General features: G+C 33.9%; 1 protein-coding gene across 1 annotated transcript; it reads left to right on the top strand.

Moving 5' to 3' along the window:
* The first annotated feature begins 13002 nt into the window (after window positions 1-13002).
* LOC116025835 (laccase-4-like) lies at window positions 13003-19267 on the top strand. Its single transcript, XM_031267196.1, has 6 exons — window positions 13003-13167; window positions 14867-15018; window positions 16002-16246; window positions 16321-16449; window positions 17137-18060; window positions 18972-19267. Exons 1-6 carry the CDS (start codon window positions 13075-13077, stop codon window positions 19100-19102), a joined length of 1674 nt encoding a protein of 557 aa, XP_031123056.1. The 5' UTR covers window positions 13003-13074; the 3' UTR covers window positions 19103-19267.
* The last annotated feature ends 662 nt before the right edge of the window (window positions 19268-19929 follow it).

Here is a 19929-nt window from a genome sequence, read left to right as displayed (position 1 = left end):
GACTAATAAATTAGTACTTTGATTCTAGCTGTTAAATAATAACAACGACAAAAATAACAATTATTACTATTGAAATTAAACAATAATTTAAATTTTTAGCGGAGTCCTTGTAGTCATGTACCACTAGTTTTTTTACTATAATATAGAATGTCATAGTTTATAACGTGTTATGTTGTGATACTATTTTTTCGCATATGAGGACTAAACTGTTGTCATATAAATGCATAAAGAGTATCTGAAAGTTGAATTTTGTAGCTCTAACCTGAGCTGAAGAAATCCAATTTCTTCAATTTATGCGTATAGAATCAAATGCTAGAAACTATCAAAATAGAAAAAACAAATGAAGAATTGAGGATAGAAAATCAATCAAATAAATACATTTCAAAATAAAAAGTTAGATTTCAATGTTAAAATAAAAATAATGAAAATAAAGTATAAGTGCGTACATGAAATTAATTGACTCCAATGAAGTGTGAGGCAATAGCTATGATGATTGAGAAGATCAGAGTATGGGAGTGCTACGCTTAAAAAAGGGAGAAAGAGAAACACAAGAGAGAGGAAGAGAGAGATAAAGTTTAATGTGAGAGAGAAATATAGAATGAGCGAAACGTGGAAGTGGTGGAAAAAGAGGGTCAATTCAAGGCTGAAATAGGGGGAAGAGAGAGCCAAGCACGAGAGGTATGTGAAAAAACATCTTAAGATCAGAGTAAAAAATCTATATAGACATTTTGTGCCAAAATACAAATTTTTTCTTTGGAATGTATTTTCGGATTAATTTATTTTACATTGGGTAACTAAATATTAGAAATTCTACAAAATGATTTACGAATATGCATTGTTTGAAAAATTATAAGTAGCTATTTTAAACACTGGATGCATTATTGGAAAAATTGTAAATGCTAGTATGGTAAAAAATTAAAAGTAAGACTTTGAATCTTATACACGCAAAAATTGAAAGTTGGTACACTTTTGTTTATACTACGTTATTTTCTTCCTTATAATACGATGTGCTCTCACTTTTTAAAGTGGGCCCTAGCGCTATATCATCACATTTACTTCCTAGTGCTAGTACTCATCGGTTTGAATAATATCTCAATTGTTTCCTTGTATGAATCGATTCGAAGACGAAACTTCCTAACTTCACTCCTTCAATTTTAAAGAAATCTTTATGAAACTCACAAATGAATTAATGAAATTACAAAATCTTAAAATTTCACATTTGTTTAAATTAAATTAAAGTTTATATCTATCAAGTAACTTTTTAGTTTTGATAATTCATAATAAATTTGACTAATAAATTATTAATTTGATTCTAGCTGTTAAATAGTAACAACGACAAAAATAACAATTATTACTATTGAAATTAAACAATAATTTATGTTTTTAGCCTAGTCCTTGTAGTCATGTACCACTAGTTTTGATTCTATAAGATAGAATGTAATAGTTTATAAGGTGTTATGTTGTAGTACTATTTTTTCGCGTACGAGGACTAAATTATTATGATATAAATGGGTAAAGAGATCTGAAAGTTGTATTTTGTAGCTCTAACCTGAGCTGAAGAAATCCAATTTCTTCAATTTAAGTGTATAGAATCAAATGCTAGAAACTTTTAAAATAGTAAAAACAAGTGAAGAATTGAGGATATAAAATCAAACAAATAAATACATTTCAAAATAAAAAGTTAGATTTTAATATTTAAATAAAAATAATGAAAATAAAAGATAAGTACGTACTTGAACTTAATTGACTCCAATGAAGAGTGAGGCAACAGCTATTATGATTGAGAAGATCAGAGGATAGAAGACCTACGCTTAAGAGAGGGAGAAAGAGAAACACAAGAGAGAGGAAGAGAGAGATAAAGTTTAATGTGAGAGAGAAAGGTAGAATAGGCGAAACGTGGAAGTGGTGAAAAAGAAGGTCAATTCAAGGCTGAAATAGGGGGCAGTGAGAGCCAAGCAAGAGAGGTATGTGAAAAAACATCTTAAGATCAGAGTAAAAAATCTATATAGACATTTTGTGCCAAAATACAATTTTTTTCTTTCGAATGTATTTTCGGATTAATTTATTTTACATTGGGTAACTAAATATTTGAAATTCTACAAAATGATTTACGAATATGCATTGTTGGGAAAATTATAAATAGCTATTTTAAACGTTGGATGCATTATTGGAAAAACTGTAAATGCTAGTATGGTTAAAAATTAAAAGTAAGACTTTGAATCTTGTAAATGCAAAAATTGAAAGTTGGTACACTTTTGTTTATACTACGTTATTTGCATCCTTATAATACGTTAAGCTCTCACTTTTTAAAGTTGGCCCTAGCTCTATATCATCACATTTGCTTCCTAGTGCTAGTGCTCATCGGTTTGAATAATATCTCAATTGTTTCCATGTATGAATCGATTCGAAGACGAAACTTCCTAACTTCGCTCCTTCAATTTTAACGAAATCTTTATGAAACACACAAATGAATTAATGAAATTACTAAATCTTAAAATTTCACAATTTGTTTAAATTAAATTAAAGTTTATATCTATCAAGTAACTTTTTAATTTTGATAATTTATAATAATTTTGACTATTAAATTATTACTTTGATTCTAGTTATTAAATAATAACAACGACAAAAATAACAATTATTGCTATTGAAATTAAACAATAATTTATATTTTTTAACCTAGTCCTTGTAGTCATGTACCACAAGTTTTTTTATTATAAGATAGAATGTAATAGTTTATAACGTGTTATGTTGTAATACTATTTTTTAGCGTACGAGAACTAAATTGTTGTGATATAAATGCGTAAAGAGTATCTGAAACTTGTATTTTGTAGCTCTAACCTGAGCTGAAGAAATCCAATTTCGTCAATTTATGCGTATAGAATCAAATGCTAGAAACTTTTAAAATAGTAAAAACAAATGAAGAATTGACGGTAGAAAATCAAAAAAATAAATACATATCAAAATAAAATGTTAGATTTGAATATTAAAATAAAAATAAAGAAAATAAAAGATAAGTACGTACTTGAAATTAATTGACTCCAATGAAGAGTGAGGCGATAGCTATGACGATTGAGAAGATCAGAGTATGGGAGAGCGACGCTTAAGAAATGGAGAAAGAGAAACACAGGAGAGAGGAAGAGAGAGATAAAGCCTAATGTTACAGAGAAAGGTAGAATGAGCGAAACGTGAAAGTGGTTGAAAAAGAGGGTCAGTTCAAGGCTGAAATATAGGGAAGTAAGAGCCAAGCACCAGAGGTATGTATGTGAAAAAAACATCTTAAGATCAGAGCAAAAAATCTATATACACATTTTGTGCCAAAATACAAAGTTTTTATTTGGAATGTATTTTCGGTTTCATTTATTTTACATTGGGTAACTAAATATTAGAAAATCTACAAAATGATTCACGAATATGCATTATTGTTAATATAAAATTATAAATTAAAGTTATTTTAAACGTTGGATGCATAATTGGAAAAACTGTAAATGCTATCCTAGTATGGTAAAAAATTAAAAGTAAGAAGTTGAATCTTGTACATGCAAAAATTGAAAGTTGGTACATTTTTGTTTATACTACCTTATTTGCATCCTTATAATACGTTGTGCTCTCACTTTTTAAAGTGGGCCCTAGCGCTATATCATCACATTTGCTTCCTAGTGCGAGTGCTCATCGGTTTGAATAATATCTTAATTGTTTCTTTGTATGAATCGATTTGAAGACGAAACTTCCTAACTTCGCTCCTTCATGTTTAACGAAATCTTTATGAAACTCACAAATGAATTAATGAAATTACTAAATCTTAAAATTTCACAATTTGTTTAAATTAAATTAAAGTTTATATCTATCAAGTAACTTTTTAATTTTGATAATTTATAATAATTTTGACTATTAAATTATTATAAAGATATACTCTCGCTATTAGTTCAAACAATATTATTACTCTCGCTATTGATACCTCAAAATTTATTTCCCACCAAAAACATAGTAAAAATGTCCCGCTTCCATCTCACGGTCAATGGTCTCCAAATACTTAGAGAAAAATTAGGGCTTCTTCTATCTCTAACCAATTGCTTCCATAGTTCCATGTCATGCCCTCCTTCGCCTTCAGCCATCGCATCCACCACCGCCGCAGCCTCCGGCCATCGCAGCCGCCGCCACCCCTGACCTCGAATGCCGCCTTTCGCCTTCTGCCGCGGTCGTTTCTGTCCTCTCTCGGTCTCTCCTCTACGGTTCTGCCTCGCCACCGCCAACCAGACAGCGTCAGCGGTCAATTCGTCACTACGCCACACCAACTCAGCAGCTTCATCCCTAGCAATGATAGTAAATTTGTTAGATGTTTGGATAAAAAGAGCATCCAAATGTCAACACACGAAAAAAGAGGTCATCAATATGACCAATAAGAGCGTTTGCTTCAAGCAAAGCAACTTAGGTGGATTCAACTTTGTGCTGCTCGCTTAGGTTTCAGTAAGATGTTTCGAGGTGTGGCACGCACACGGGCAGTGCCTTTTACACCCATACGTGAAGCATAACTTGTTGTTGGGCCAAAGTTATATATGAAGAAGGGTGACATCGACTAGTTTGATAACTTAAGTTTGGGACACATTTGTGTGAATAGCTAATTTAGATTCAGTCATTGACTTAAAATCCTTAAAGCTTGAAGTCAGTTAAAATGTGTCCTTAGAAAAAGGAATCCTCAAGGGATTTCTATAAGGCATATAATTGGTATCACAAGGGATATGCAACAGCAAGTGCAACCGAGCAAAACCATGTCACGTTTTGTGATATGCAAACCCAAAAATAAGATACCAACTTTTTGTCAATATATTCTAGAAGCTCACTTTATGGCCTATAGCAAATAAGTATTTCTAACGAGAAAAACTATGATGGTCCACATGGCCACAAATTAAAGCAAATTTGAGCAAATAAATATTCTCAAATTTGGACAAGAGGATTGCAATTGTAAGCTAAAAACAAGGGTTTACCCTTAATAAACATGGGCCAAAAGAACAATGATCGAAGAAGATTTGAAGAATTTGGATTAATGAAAAATTTAAACCCAAATTAAAATAGCCAAGAATATTCTTTTCCCAATTTACTTTGAATTATCCATACGGCTGAGGGAAAGAAAAGAAAATAAAGGATTGGCCCAAAAAAAATTTTCACAAAAATAGGAATTGAATATATATAAACATATATAAAACAGATTGGGCCAACAGGCCCTAACCATTAAAAGCCTTTTTGTGTTTTTCAAACCAAAAGAAAATATCCATATTCTTTTTTTGAAATAAAAAATATCCATATTCTGATGTATATTATATGAAACCCTAGCTTCAAATAATATCATAATACGCAGCAGCCAGGAGAAAAGGGCAGAGACGCGCAGAAACTGTCACGACCGGAGCCACCGCTCGCCGTCACCGCCGGAGCCACCGCTCGCCGTCACGGCCAGAGACGCCATCGCCGCCGGGCCCGCAGGAACGCAAAAGGCGACAAAAAAACGAGTCCCTGCGGCACAACGTTGACGGAGGCTACCTGCGATTCCGGTGGAACTAATGGCTACTGCCGGCGCCGCCTTCCTCTCAGCGCCACTCGTCCACGATAGCCAATCGTGAATGGTAACAGCAACCTCACCCAGGGGAGCCAACAAGAACCGGCGCCTAACGACGCCGCCGTTCTCTGCCGGAAATCTATGTCGCGGTCCTCCACCGGAGCGCCGCGCCTTCGCCTACTGCCGGAACGCCGGTGGCTCAGTCCCGCGTCGCGATCGCCGAGCAACGCCGCCTTTTCCATCGCGGATCATCGAATCACGACGCGGTCGCACAAAAAAAAGGTGGATCAAAGAGGGGAAAACAGGTTTGGATTGTTTAATCATTTTCGAAAGGACATATCCGAAATTTGCTGATAGTTTTTCAAAAAAAAATGCTCTGTAATAGGTTCCCTGGGTATCCCCTTTTTATCAAAAATTGCTTGTTTATATTCCCTTTTGGCCCCAAAGTTGCTTGGAGAGATTCTCCATATATGGTTCGATTAGTCATCCTGTTTCTATCTTTCTACTAGCATAGTTCTTAAAAGGGTTTGACTTTTAAGAATAAAACATATATTAGAAGCAGGAACCATAAAACTATTCTGTAGAATAATGTAAGCAAATTTATGATTAAAATGCATACTGACAGGAATATGCTCACATAATATGCATAGAACACATGATGTCTGCTGGGAATATATTGCATACTGGAAAAAATCATACATTCATACCAAAAGAGACAATATAATCCAGAAATATATCCACAGAACACAGCTATGATTTCCGAATGCCTCATAGTATAAAAAAAAATGCATAAAATTACAGTACGTGTTGTAAACCCATTAGCTCATACAGCATTTGCAGGGAGAAAGGTAAAAGACAATGAAGACAAAACAAGATTGATCTTCTTTCATTCATCAATTGTACTTACAAATAGGATAGATACATATACATATACATATAATATGGAATAATGAATAACATACATAATGGAGCTATTACAACTGTTACAAATGATACAAATAAATGGCCACTATAATTGTTTATAACAAGAATGTCATAGTTTATAACGTGTTATGTTGTAATATTATTTTTCTGCGTACAAGGACTAAATTCGTAAAGAGTATCTGAAAGTTGTATTTTGTAGCTCTAACCTGAGCTAAAGGAATCCAATTTCTTCGATTTATGCGTATAGAATCAAATGCTAGAAACTTTTAAAATAGTCAAAACAAATGAAGAATTGAGGGTAGAAAATCAAACAAATAAATACATTTCAAAATAAAAAGTTAGATTTGAATATTAAAATAAAAATAAAGAAAATAAAAGATAAGTATGTACTTGAACTTAATTGACTCCAATAAAGAGTGAGGTGATAGCTATGACGATTGAGAAAATCAGAGTATGGGGGAGCTACCCTTTAGAGAGGGAGAAAGAGAAACAAGAGAGAGAGGAAGAGAGAGATAAAGTAAGATAGAGAGGAAAAGAGAGATAAAGTTTAATGTGAGAGAGAAAGGTAGAATGAGCGAAGTGAGAGATAAAGTTCCCTTTAGAGAGGGAGAAAGAGAAACAAGAGAGAGATAAAGTAAGATAGAGAGGAAAAGAGAGATAAAGTTTAATGTGAGAGAGAAAGGTAGAATGAGCGAAGTGAGAGATAAAGTTTAAGCTTAATGTGAGAGAGAAAGGTAAAATGAGCGAAGTGAGAGAGAAAGGTAGAATGAGCGAAGTGCAGAAGATGTGGAAAAAGAGGGTCAATTCAAGCGAAATAGGGGGAGCGAAGTGCAGAAGAGGTGGAAAAAGAGGGTCAATTCAAGCGAAATAGGGGGAGCGAAGTGCAGAAGAGGTGGAAAAAGAGGGTCAATTCAAGCTTGAAATAGGGGGAAAGTGAGAGCCAAGCACGAGAGATATGTGAAAAAACATCAATTCAAGCTTGAAATAGGGGGAAAGTGAGAGCCAAGCACGAGAGATATGTGAAAAAACATCAATCCAAGCTTGAAATAGGGGGAAAGTGAGAGCCAAGCACGAGAGATATGTGAAAAAACATCAATTCAAGCTTGAAATAGGGGGAAAGTGAGAGCCAAGCACGAGAGATATGTGAAAAAACATCTTAAGATCAGAGTAAAAAATCTATATAGACATTTTGTGCCAAAATACAAATTTTTTCCTTTTGGAATGTATTTTCGGTTGAATTTATTTTACCATGGGTAACTAAATATTAGAAAATCTACAAAATGATTTACGAATATGCATTATTGGAGAAATTATAAATCAAAGCTATTTTAAACGTTGGATGCATTATTGGAAAAATTGTAAATGCTAGTATGGTCAAAAATTAAAAGTAAGACTTTGAATCTTGTACATGTAAAAATTGAAAGTTGGTACACTTTTGTTTATACTACATTATTTGCAATTCAATATTATTTTAAAAGTGGGCCCTAGCGCTATATCATCACATGTGCAATTCAATATTATTTTCTCTAAATTTTTAAAATTTCAACACACTCTAAACATACGCGAATTCCAGTTGGATTAATGAAATCGGACGATGCAGATTAGGCCGCACGACCGCATGGGAGCTCCACACCGCATTTGAATATATATATATCTATATAGGCCACTGCTCTCGTGAGTCCACCTTCTCCCATGGGTTCGTGTGGACAATCTAGATCCATTGATCTTTGAATTACTTATGGCTAAGATTTAAAGGCATTATTTTAAAAACATTTTTACTGCTGTAATTTCAAGGGTTAATTTATAATTTTGGAATGATTATTTATTTGGATTAAATTAATTTAATTATATGTGATTTGCATGTTTTTAGGAACATATCATGTGTTAATTATGGATTTCGAATTTCAAAATGGGATTCTGAACTGTGCATCATGCGGTTTTTATGTGTGCATCTCCATGGTATTTGCCAATTATGTGGAGTTTTTTTTATGGGATTCTGAACTGTGCATCGTGGGTTTTTATCTGTGCATCTCCATAGTAGTTGCCAATTATGTAGATTTTTTTTTTTTTTGTGAATTTTTTATGAGATTCTGAACTGTGCATCATGGGGTTTTTATGTGTACATCTCCATGGTAGTTGCTAATTGTATAGACTATAGAGTTTTTATGTTATGGGATTCTGAACTGTGCATGATGGGTTTTTTGTGTGCATCTCCATGGTAGTTGCTAATTATGTAGATTTTTTTTTGCGAATTTTTTTTATTGGATTCTGAACTGTGCATCGAGGGTTTTTATGTGTGTATCTCCATGGTAGTTGCCAATTATGTAGATTTTTTTTTTACGAATTTTTTATGGGATTCTGAACTGTGCATCGAGGGTTTTTATGTGTGCATCTCCATGGTAGTTGTCAATTATGTAGAGTTTTTTTATGGGATTCTGAACTGTGCACCGTTGGTTTTTATGTGTGCATCTCTTTGGTAGTTGCCAATTATGTAGCTTTTTTTTTTTTTGCAAATTTTTTTATGGGATTCTGAACTGTGCATCATGGGGTTTTTATGTGTGCATCTCCATGGTAGTTGCCAATTATATAGAGTTTTTTTGTTATGGGATTCTGGACTGTGCATGGTGGGTTTTTTTGTGTGCATCCCCATGGTAGTTGCCAATTATGTAGATTTTTTTTTGCGATTTTTTTATGGGATTCTGAACTGTGCATCGAGGGTTTTTATGTGTGCATCTTCATGGTAGTTGTCAATTATGTAGAGTGTTTTTTATGGGATTCTGAACTATGCATCATGGGGTTTTTATGTGTGCAACCAGCCCTATGAATAGAAGAAAAGAATAAAAACAAAATAAAACGTAAATAAACCCCTACAAATCAGCTGTGTAATAACCCCAAAATCTCCAAAATATCCCTATCAAATAAACATTATCCAATTAACCAGCCAAAAAATAGGGGATAATATTAAAAACAACCGTTTAATACACACCACTGATCATAGGCATTGAAAGGTCCAAAATTGTAGTCATATAAGAAGATGGACTCATTTGATCACTAGTCTATATATATATATATGATAAAATCATCACATATTCTGATATTCTAGAATGACCGATTCTATGAAAAATAATGGCATGGCAAAATGTGTTGGTCACTGACAGCAAACTGCATGAGCAACTGAAAGGCATTCTCCAACCACACACTCTAATTTTTGTTTTGCTTCAACTCAGCTTGTTACTCAGTCTACGTACATATATATACATACATACATATATATATCAACTCTTCTGGAAGAACAATATATATTAAAAACAGACAACCAAAAGACAGCTCAGACTTATAATAATAATAATAATGATAATAATAATAATAATAATAATAATAATAATAATAATAGTACATATTATAATAATAATAATAATAATAATAATAATAGTACATTTAACACCGTTTTTGATATTGTCATCTTCTACAACATCCTTCATCGTACGTACATAACCTTAAAACTACATATAAAGAATTAATAATGAAGTCTTATTCCACTGGCATGTATAAGAAAATATATATATATATATAAGTAGCACGTTTAATTCTCTTTATATATTCACGACTGTAAAATTATAATATAAAATTAACAAAAATGATGCCAAGAATTATATTATACGGTCGAGTGATGCAAATTTAACATTTGAATTCTTTGTCTAAGGTTTAATTCTCAATCTCGTCGATACTAAAAGTCGATTGCAAGAAGCAGATACATTAATTAATGATTGAGTGATACTAAGTTATAAGAAAAATAATATTTTTTCATTCATATATTTTTATGAAATAGTGATGTTAGTACAGTCTTTTATTATTGACACGAATAGTGATGTTAGTACACTCAATACTATTAAGTTTTGAGATCATAGTCAAATAGACCTTCCAACAAAATACCAAAGTACTCTCGAACTTAATAAACTTCCAATTAGATCCGTCCTTAAACTTGTTTAAATTGTGCGGTTAATTGTATATGTTCTATATTTTCTCAATCTATTCCGTCCTAAGAATCAATGCCCTCACCACTGGGGTTCGAACTATCCATTTTATAACAGAGGTGCTATCAAAAGTTGGAATTAACCTATTTGACCTATTATACCATGTTACTCTTAAAAGTCACATGCCACGCAAGATGTCACCTACACTGTTACAAAAATTAGTCTAAGGGCCCACCTAGGCGCCCCTAGACCGTGGCAATTTCCCTCCTAGGCGACCAGCCGCCTAGCGCCTAACTCGGTTGAGTTAACTCGTCCATTTTGATCAAGTTAATCTAGTCAGTTCGCCTTGCTAATTTTTTTCATTATATACACACACACACACACATGCACTATTTTTTTAGTTAGTCGCATAGGCGCCCGCCTAGACGCTAGACGCTCCTCTACAACTCGACTAGCGCCTAATGCTTACTGCAACTATGGTCACGTAAAATGTTATATAGATTAATATTTTATAGAATTATATTTTTATAAAATTAAAATAATTATATTAATTTTAAAAAAATACACAAGAATCTGCCATAGGAGTCGATGGCAGCCAAGCTGCTATGGTAGTTCGCTGCCATGGATGAAGAAACCTGATGAAATAGGTTAATTGCATAATTTTAACAAGTTTAAGAGTGTAATTGGAGGTTTTTTTTAGTTCGATAATCTAATTATACTTTGGTATAAATTGGACGGCTTATCTTACTCTCACTCTTATCCCTTAACAGCTCAATATTTTATGAGGTGATGGTTTTAGTCCCTTTTTCATGAATGTCAATTCTGATGTCTTTTGGTTTCTTGATATGGTAACGAAAACTTGCAATAATTTAGAATTACACATTACAATTTTATTCCCCTATTGAGTAACAAGCTCCACGTACACGTGCAATATATACAAGTAATAGAATTTGGCCTGTTTGGTAACATAATTAGTTTATCGGGCAATTTTGTCTTGTTTGAGCACTAGTAGCTATTTAACTTGGTTAAACAGCCAATATAAGTGTTTAGTTAATTAACTTTTCATAACAATTTATTGTTTCATAACGTTAAAATTCAAAAAATTGCTCAAAGCAACTTTTCCGATAAGCGTCTTGAGAAAGTCATTTTACATGTAATCAGCTATCAACTAACAACTAATTTAATTTACCAAACATCTTTCTACAATCAGCTAATGATATTAACTAGTCAAATTTACTAACTCAATCAGCTAACAGCTATTTACCAAACACCCCATTTAACATTCTAGGTTGGCAAGAGAACAAAAGTATTATTTTATGAAAATTATAAAGTGAATAATGTTTATGTAAATAACTTGAAAATTGAAATCTTTTCTCAAGTATTATTATAGAAAAAAAAAAAATGCTACTTATATGACTTTGCTTCGAGCTTCAGCTTTTAATGTATTATTATTCTGTAAGCATGTGGAGCCATAGAATCTGTGGGTCGCTCGTAACTACTGCTGAGTTTTATTATTATTATTATTTTAAAAAACAATTGTAGTTATAGGGTTTTTAGGTACAGCATCAGTTGTAATTACGGAATACTAATTAATTAATTTAATTTGGTGATGTTAGATGGTTTGCTGTAATAAAGGCATTTTATTATTAGACCAACCGGTGTTGGATCCTAGTTTGAACTAGTTTTTAACACCTAACTTTAGTTATAAAGTGCCTGCGTGTATGCATGTATGTGTAAATTACAAGAAATTTATAGCAAAACTGTATGATTTAAGTGTAAAAAAAAAATTACATTGTAAAATTTGTAACATTATTAGCAGGATTAAACTTTTTTATATCACTCCTAATTGTGAATGCACAACTTTTATTTTTGGCAAATCTACCGGGTCTTTCTCAATCTGTTTAATGTGGTCCGAGTCCACCCGCATTCGCTCCGGGAGGTGGCCCAAGAGGAATGTGGAAATCGAACCCGGGTTTTCCCAAAAAATTTTCCCACAAAAAGAGCTCACTTGTCACTTAAGCTACTCCACTTGGCTTATGAATGCACAACTTTTTTAACATTTAAAGAGATTCGAACAAATTATCAAGATCAAGTACTTATCATAAACCAAAAGTTATTAACCAATAACGATTAGCGAATACACAATTTTATTTATTTATACTTATCTAGCCATCAGCACCACATTTCAATGGCAGTAAGTTACACTTGAACCTCCAAACATTCGGTTAATAATTATAAATTGAGAAATAGGTCACAAGGAATATATTTTTCCCGTCAAATGGATTCGCCAATAGTTTAACTTTAAAGTAGTCATAAATTAATATGATTAGCAAATATTAAGAGCAATTGTATTTTAAAACAAAAATAACAAGATATATAAATTGATCATGTTTGCATAATGTGGGTAATTATTGATACAATGATACGTGGGTTGGTCTTCCTCTTGAAGCATCCTCTTCATCAATAAGACAACGTTGTTTCCAACTTCCCTTGCTCTTTATATATAAGCTAGCTAAGGTTGTATACCCAATTCCTCCATAAGCACTACAACGTAGAACAAGTACTATAACTATTCATTGAAAAGAAGCTAAAATTTTAGGTTTTTGAGAGGGAGAGAGAGAGAAAACCATGAAGATCATTGCATGGCTTCGTGTCATGGCGACGGTGGCGTTTCTATGGCCGGTATTAGTCGAATGCGCAATTCGTCGCTATAACTTCAACGTGAGTATATATTTTGAGTAATTTCTATTTTTGGTCCTATTGTTATTGGGACTTTGCCAATTTTAGTCCATTTTATTAATTTTTGCCATATTGTGGCCAATTTTATTTAGTCCTTACCACTTTTAGTCCACCGTTAAAATTTTCGTCAAGTGGCCGTCCTAAACAGGAGTATTTTTTATCTTTTCATGCTTTGGTCATCTTCTTGACCCTTTGCAGTGATTTTCCTTACACATTTTCATCCAATGAAGAGGTTCAGCGAAAGCCATGTGGGCCACATTACAAAGCCATGGCTTTCGCCGGACCTCTTCATTGGATGAAAATGTGTAAGGAAAATTACTACAAAGGGTTAAGGAGATGATCAAAGTATGAAAAGACCGAAATACCCCTATTTGGATGGTTATTTGACAAAAATTTTAACGGTGGACTAAAAGTGACAAGGACTAAATAAGACTGGCCGCAATGTGGCAAAAATTAATAAAGTGGACTAAAATTGGCAATGCCCTAATAACAGTAGGACTAAAAATGGAAATGACTCATATATTTTATTAAGTTTCTAGCCTGTATTTTTATTGGGCGGATTTAACTCCGAATTGATTTATGTTGTTATAATCACAAAAAAATATATACATTATTGGCATCAAATTCGATTTATATAAGAAATGTGATTTAAACATGAGTCTGTTACTATATTTATTGGTCATTATGATAATACAAGATTATAACCCCCCCCCCCCCCCAAAAAAAAAAAAAAAAAAAGAATGATCACCTATCACCTTTTATGGTCAGTCCAACCATAATTAACGTTAGCAATATCAACATTATTTGAGCTAATTAATAGAACTAATTTGGTAGCAAGCTAAGTGTCCAAGTACAAATTAATCTAATATAATGCACTACTTTAACGAATAAATATACTAATTAATTAAATGATCAAATTAATAATATTTTTAACTTGTTGTTTGTTGCGCACGAAATGTATGTACTGGCGTGTACTAGATATTATTAGTAGTTGAAAGGAAAAATTGACAGATGAACTAGGCAGAGTCTTTTGCCATACGAGGGGCACCACCACAAATGCAGCTGTGTTACGTTGTCCCACAATATTTATTTTATTTATGTTTGTTTTGTTTCAATAAAGTAACAATCTCACATCATGCATCATACCCAATCATTATTTGTCTGGATCATGATCTACACAACTATGTGGACCACACTATCAAATAATATACATTCAATATAAAAATAATATACTTTTAGTATATTAATAATGTACATTATATTCAGGAGATGTACATTATTTATGTACTGAATGTACATTATATTATATAATGTACATTTAATATGTTAAAAATGTACTTTTTGTTATGGTCCACACAACACTATGTGGACCATAGTCCACACAATAATTTGCCCAGGGTCGTATAACAACATACTAGAAGCCTTGATAGATATTTATCAGCAAATTATTGTGTGAGCCATGGTCTATATAGTATTGTATGAATCATAATAAAATATATATTTTTAATATACTAAATGTATATTATTCATGTATTGAGTGTATATTATACAAAATAATCTCCTTTCAGTATTCAAATAATGAATTTTTTTTAAATATAATGTATATTTTTAATATACTAAAAGTATATTATTTATGTCCTGAAGGAAGATTGATGGTCGGTTGTAATTTTGTTGCAAGCAGGTGGTGATGACAAATACTACAAAATTGTGTTCATCAAAGCCCATAGTAACAGTAAATGGGCTCTTTCCGGGCCCAACTATCTACGCAACAGAAGACGACAATGTGCTTGTGAATGTCACCAACAGCGTTAGCTATAATCTCACCATCCACTGGTAAGTTACTTTGATTCATTAAAAGCGCTTCTAAAACACCCCTGTTCCACTACCCTTTTATATGGAATTGGGGAAATTTACTATCCACAATGGTCCGCAATACAACGTGAACAGTGGATAAGTATTCATTTTTAATATAATGAATATTTATTTTTTTGTGTAATGAAGGTTCATTATTTGATAGTATACTAGATAATGAATCTTTAATACACAAAAAATGAACATTCAAAAATGAAAATTCAATTGTATTAAAAATAAATTTTCAGTATATTAAAATTTAATCTTATGTTATTGGTCCATCCTGTAAGGTGAACCATGCTCTAAGATTTTCAATTGGACTGTGTCATCATACTTGATAATTATTATGGTTGTACGTATTAATTATTATGGGTCACACTTGTGTGAGACCGTCTCACGGATTCTTATTCGTGAGACGGGACGGGTCGGGTCAAAACATCATGCAAATGTCACACTTATATGTGCAAATGTCACACTTATATGCTCAAATATAACATTAATCAAGAATACAATTTTTGTTACTTATAAGAGAAAAAGTAATACATTTTTTATAATAAGTAATGTTGACAAGTGCCCCTTACTTATAAGGGCAAATATAATACTTTTAAGGAAAATTGTAATACTTTTAAATCGAAATGTAAAAATATTGTATTTTCCCTTAAAAGTATTACATTTACTCTTATAAGTAACAAAAATTTTATTCTTGATTAGTATTACATTTGAGCATATAAGTATGACATTTGTGCATATAAGTGTTACATTTGCATCTTGACCCCACCCGTCTCATGGTAAGACGGTCTCACACAAGTTTTTGCCAATTATTATTAAAATTAATTATCTATAATACTTGAAATAATTATATATATATATATATATATATAATACCTTAGTACTAATCAGCACCATAAACGTTTCCATTAACATCAGAATTTTTAACTCATTGATAAGTTTTCAACAATGACTAGGCACGGTATTAAACAAATTCAAACCGGATGGGCAGATGGACCAGCGTACATAACCCAATGTCCCATTCAACCCGGACAGAGCTATGTGTATAACTTTACAGTAACAGGGCAGAGGGGAACACTTCTGTACCATGCACATATTCTGTGGCTAAGGGCTACTGTTCATGGAGCTATTGTAATATTGCCTAAGCCTGGGGTGCCTTATCCCTTCCCCAAGCCTGACAATGAACTCGTGGTCATACTAGGTAATGCCTGTTTGAATTACACTTTTGGGTTATAGTATGTTTTGTACTTAAATTGTTGTTACTTGCATTACAAGGGGAATGGTGGATATCAGATGTTGAGGCAGTGGTCAATGAAGCACTACAATCAGGGTTGGCTCCCAACATTTCTGATGCTCATACTGTTAATGGCCTTTCGGGTCCAGTCTCAAATTGTTTATCTGAAGGTAATTTTAAAGCTTAGAGTGTTGATCCTTATATCTGCATTTCATTTTACTTAACTTAACTTGACAAGATTGAAAAATAATTTTTAGTAAAATTTCAATCTCATCATGTCATGTCATGTGAGACGACGAGAGTACTAAATACTAAATGCACAAATAGTAAAGTTACAAAACAATGTCGTAGAAGGTGTTAGGTGCCGCCTAGGCGGCCTATTAATAATAATAAGAAAAACAGCACACCAAGAAAACACTCGGTTGAGTTTGCTGACTTGGGCGCCTAATTGGCTGACTCAACACCTAATTTGACTAACACAAACGTCCGTTAGATATAAATAATCTAACCATATAGAATAGTCTACGAGAAACTTGACCTTGTAGTAGCGGAATCGGAAGCAGTGTTGATCACTAGCTATAATTGATGTGATGCCTATTGAATGGTAGACAGTTAACCATATTTGGTTCATACTTGGCTCAGGACCCTAGATTTATGGTGTATTGGTGTCTACCGAGCAGTATGAGTACCATGAACTGTATGTGTTATATAATGAAAAATCCTGTATCTCAATCAATCTTAGGCCGCCCACTTGACCGGCTAAGGATAAAATCCTCTCGTCCTAGTGTCTAGGCCGATTTTTGGAACAGTACTAGAAAATGATATATAGTTATATACATGGATATGAATGTATGCAGGGGGTTATAATTTTGTAGTGGAGGCAGGCAAGAGGTACTTGGTGAGAATCATCAACGCTGCACTGAATGAAGAGCTGTTTTTCAAGATCGCAGGCCACAATTTGACAGTAGTTGAAGTTGACGCCACTTACGTAAAGCCATTCCAGACCGACACAATTCTCACGGCGCCCGGCCAGACCACAAACGCCATCTTATCAACCAATCCCCAAACCCCCGCCGGCGCCGGCGGCAATTTCTTGATCACCACTTCCCCCTTCATGGACGCCCCAATCAGAGTCAACAACAACACCGCCACCGCCACGCTGCAATACAACGGCACCCTCCCTTCCGCCGCCGCCACTCCCACCGCCCCGCCGCCGCTCAACTCCACCTCGCTGGCAGAAAAATTCTACGATTCCCTCAGAAGCCTAAATTCCCACCAAGTCCCATTGAGCATCGATCATTCTCTCCTATTCACCATGGGGCTCGGGGTCAATCCCTGCTCGACTTGTTACGCCGGGAAAAAAGTGGTGGCGGATTTCAATAACGTCACGTTTGTGATGCCGGAAACCGCGCTTATAAACGCGCATTTCTTCAACATCAGCGGAGTGTTCACCGATGATTTTCCCGGGAACCCGACGACGCCGTACGATTATACCGGTGAACAGCCCGCGAATTTGATGACCACAGAAGCGACTAAGCTTTATAGACTCGCTTATAATTCGAGCGTGCAGATTGTGTTGCAGGATACTGGGATGCTAGCTCCTGAAAACCATCCCATTCATTTGCACGGTTTCAATTTCTTCGCCATTGGACGAGGATTAGGGAACTATAATCCTGACCAGGATCCGAGGAATTTCAACCTCGTTGATCCTGTCGAGAGGAACACAATTGGTGTCCCTTCCGGTGGTTGGGCAGCTATCAGATTCAGGGCAAACAATCCAGGTATGCCTTACTACTTTGGCAAATTCTCCGATGAGATGGTCAGAGTCCATTTTTTTTACTTCTTATGTATAAGTATTACAAATTTCAGAAACTTTTCTAACTCTTAATATTACATTTTAATTTAAAAGTTATATTTTTCATTAAAATTATCACTCTCCAGCGACTTGTCAACTTCTTCACAGAGAAGGCGACCAGACCAGTTGTCGGTGATGGCAACCGGCGATCGTCGCCAGTCGCCGGAAAGTGACACTGGTGGCGGAAAATCGCTGGTCGCTGGAAAGTGACACCGGTGGCCGAAAAATCCAAATGACCGGTAATAACAGGTCAATTATGAGTTTGTGGGCTTAATTGCCTCAATTTGACATATTTGAGGGTTTAATTACACATTTTAAAAGTTCATGGACCTAATTGACTTCTTATGAAATGTTCGGGGGCTTATTTGACTATTTTCCCTTTTTCTTATGATTAATTATTTAACCGCTAAATATTACATTTTTCTTTATAAATAACAACCAATTTATTCCGATTAGTATTACATTTTATAGTATAAGTATTACTCCCTCCGTCCCATTTTATATGTCGAGTTTGGTTAACGAGTGCTTGACTGGAGTTATTTACAATTTAATTTTTCATAATATTAGTTTAGAATTAGTATGTAAAATTTATATATTTAGAAATTACATTAAAATTACTATTAAACACAAAATCAAATTTTAAAATTGTAAAAAAATGCTAATAGAAATAAGCAAAAAAAAAAAAAAAGAAGAGTGATTTGACCAATGAATAATAAGTAGGACATAGAGAATACATTTTTATTGTGATCCGACCCGCTCACAAGAGACTTGATCTACTACTTTATGTAATTATGTACAAAATTTGGAATTGACTAAACTTGGCATGAGGTATTGCAGGAGTATGGTTCTTGCACTGCCATTTGGAAGTACACACAACATGGGGACTTAAGATGGCATTTGTGGTGGACAATGGAAAAGGGCCCAATGAAATTCTACCACCACCACCTGCTGACCAACCCAAATGCTAATTGGCCTTGTCAATACCTGCAAATGAATTCTTTAATTTTGAGCATCCAAACTGTAGTTGTTCAAACAAAGTCGATCATCATGACTTATTTCATTATTTTTTTTTTGAAAATATGACTTATTTCATTCTTATTCTCTTCTTTTCTATGAATATTTTGGAACCAGTTTGAGTGTACCTAGTCATATATGCAAGCAGTGTGTTAGAATTTAAAGATCAAAGGAGTTGAGCTTATGAATGCACATGGGTCAAAGCAAAATTAATTAGTTAGTCTTATAACCTTAGCAAAATTATTTTGGTCATGTTTATGTGATAACAAGAGAGACCAAGCAATGCATCTTGAGGGAACTTTGGCCAAGCTGCGTTAGGTGGAAACAGTATTAGCGTGTACGAGGAGTTCCCCCTTACTAGCCACTGCACACCAAGGATTTCAAGCCATAAAAAAAAACAAGAAATTACATTTAAAGGGGAGAAACCTTAGTTTTCAATGAGGGGCAAAAATAAAGAAAGAGACCATTCACAAACCTTTGCATTACCAACAATCCCTACTAATGCAAAGGGTTGACCAAATAATATACTCTAAGCGAAATGCACACTATGGATGCACAACGGATCTCCATTTTACAAACAGAGATCTACAGTTTGGAGCAAGGATCCTTGACTGTCAACGAGTATTATACTAAGAGCCAGACACTATGGAAGCAGATGAACCCTCTAAGGCCTCTCCCTCTCTGTAAGTGTGAGCCACGCTGCTCTTGTGATCTCGTGGATATCATCATGAAAGAAAGAGAACCAGATCAGGTAATTCGATTTTTGCAAGGATTGAGTGAA

This window comes from Ipomoea triloba, chromosome 7, assembly GCF_003576645.1.
Source record: "Ipomoea triloba cultivar NCNSP0323 chromosome 7, ASM357664v1".
Classification (NCBI taxonomy): domain Eukaryota; kingdom Viridiplantae; phylum Streptophyta; class Magnoliopsida; order Solanales; family Convolvulaceae; genus Ipomoea; species Ipomoea triloba.
This window is presented reverse-complemented; position numbering and strand designations above follow the sequence as displayed.

What these genes read in the sequence shown, in the direction of transcription:
- LOC116025835 (XM_031267196.1), top strand. Translation starts at nt 13,075, where the DNA reads ATGAAGATCATTGCATGGCTTCGTGTCATGGCGACGGTGGCGTTTCTA. An exon ending in TATAATCTCACCATCCACTG is followed by an intron (nt 15,019 to 16,001) that starts GTAAGTTACTTT and finishes AACAATGACTAG; the next exon opens with GCACGGTATTAAACAAATTC. An exon ending in CTCAAATTGTTTATCTGAAG is followed by an intron (nt 16,450 to 17,136) that starts GTAATTTTAAAG and finishes GAATGTATGCAG; the next exon opens with GGGGTTATAATTTTGTAGTG.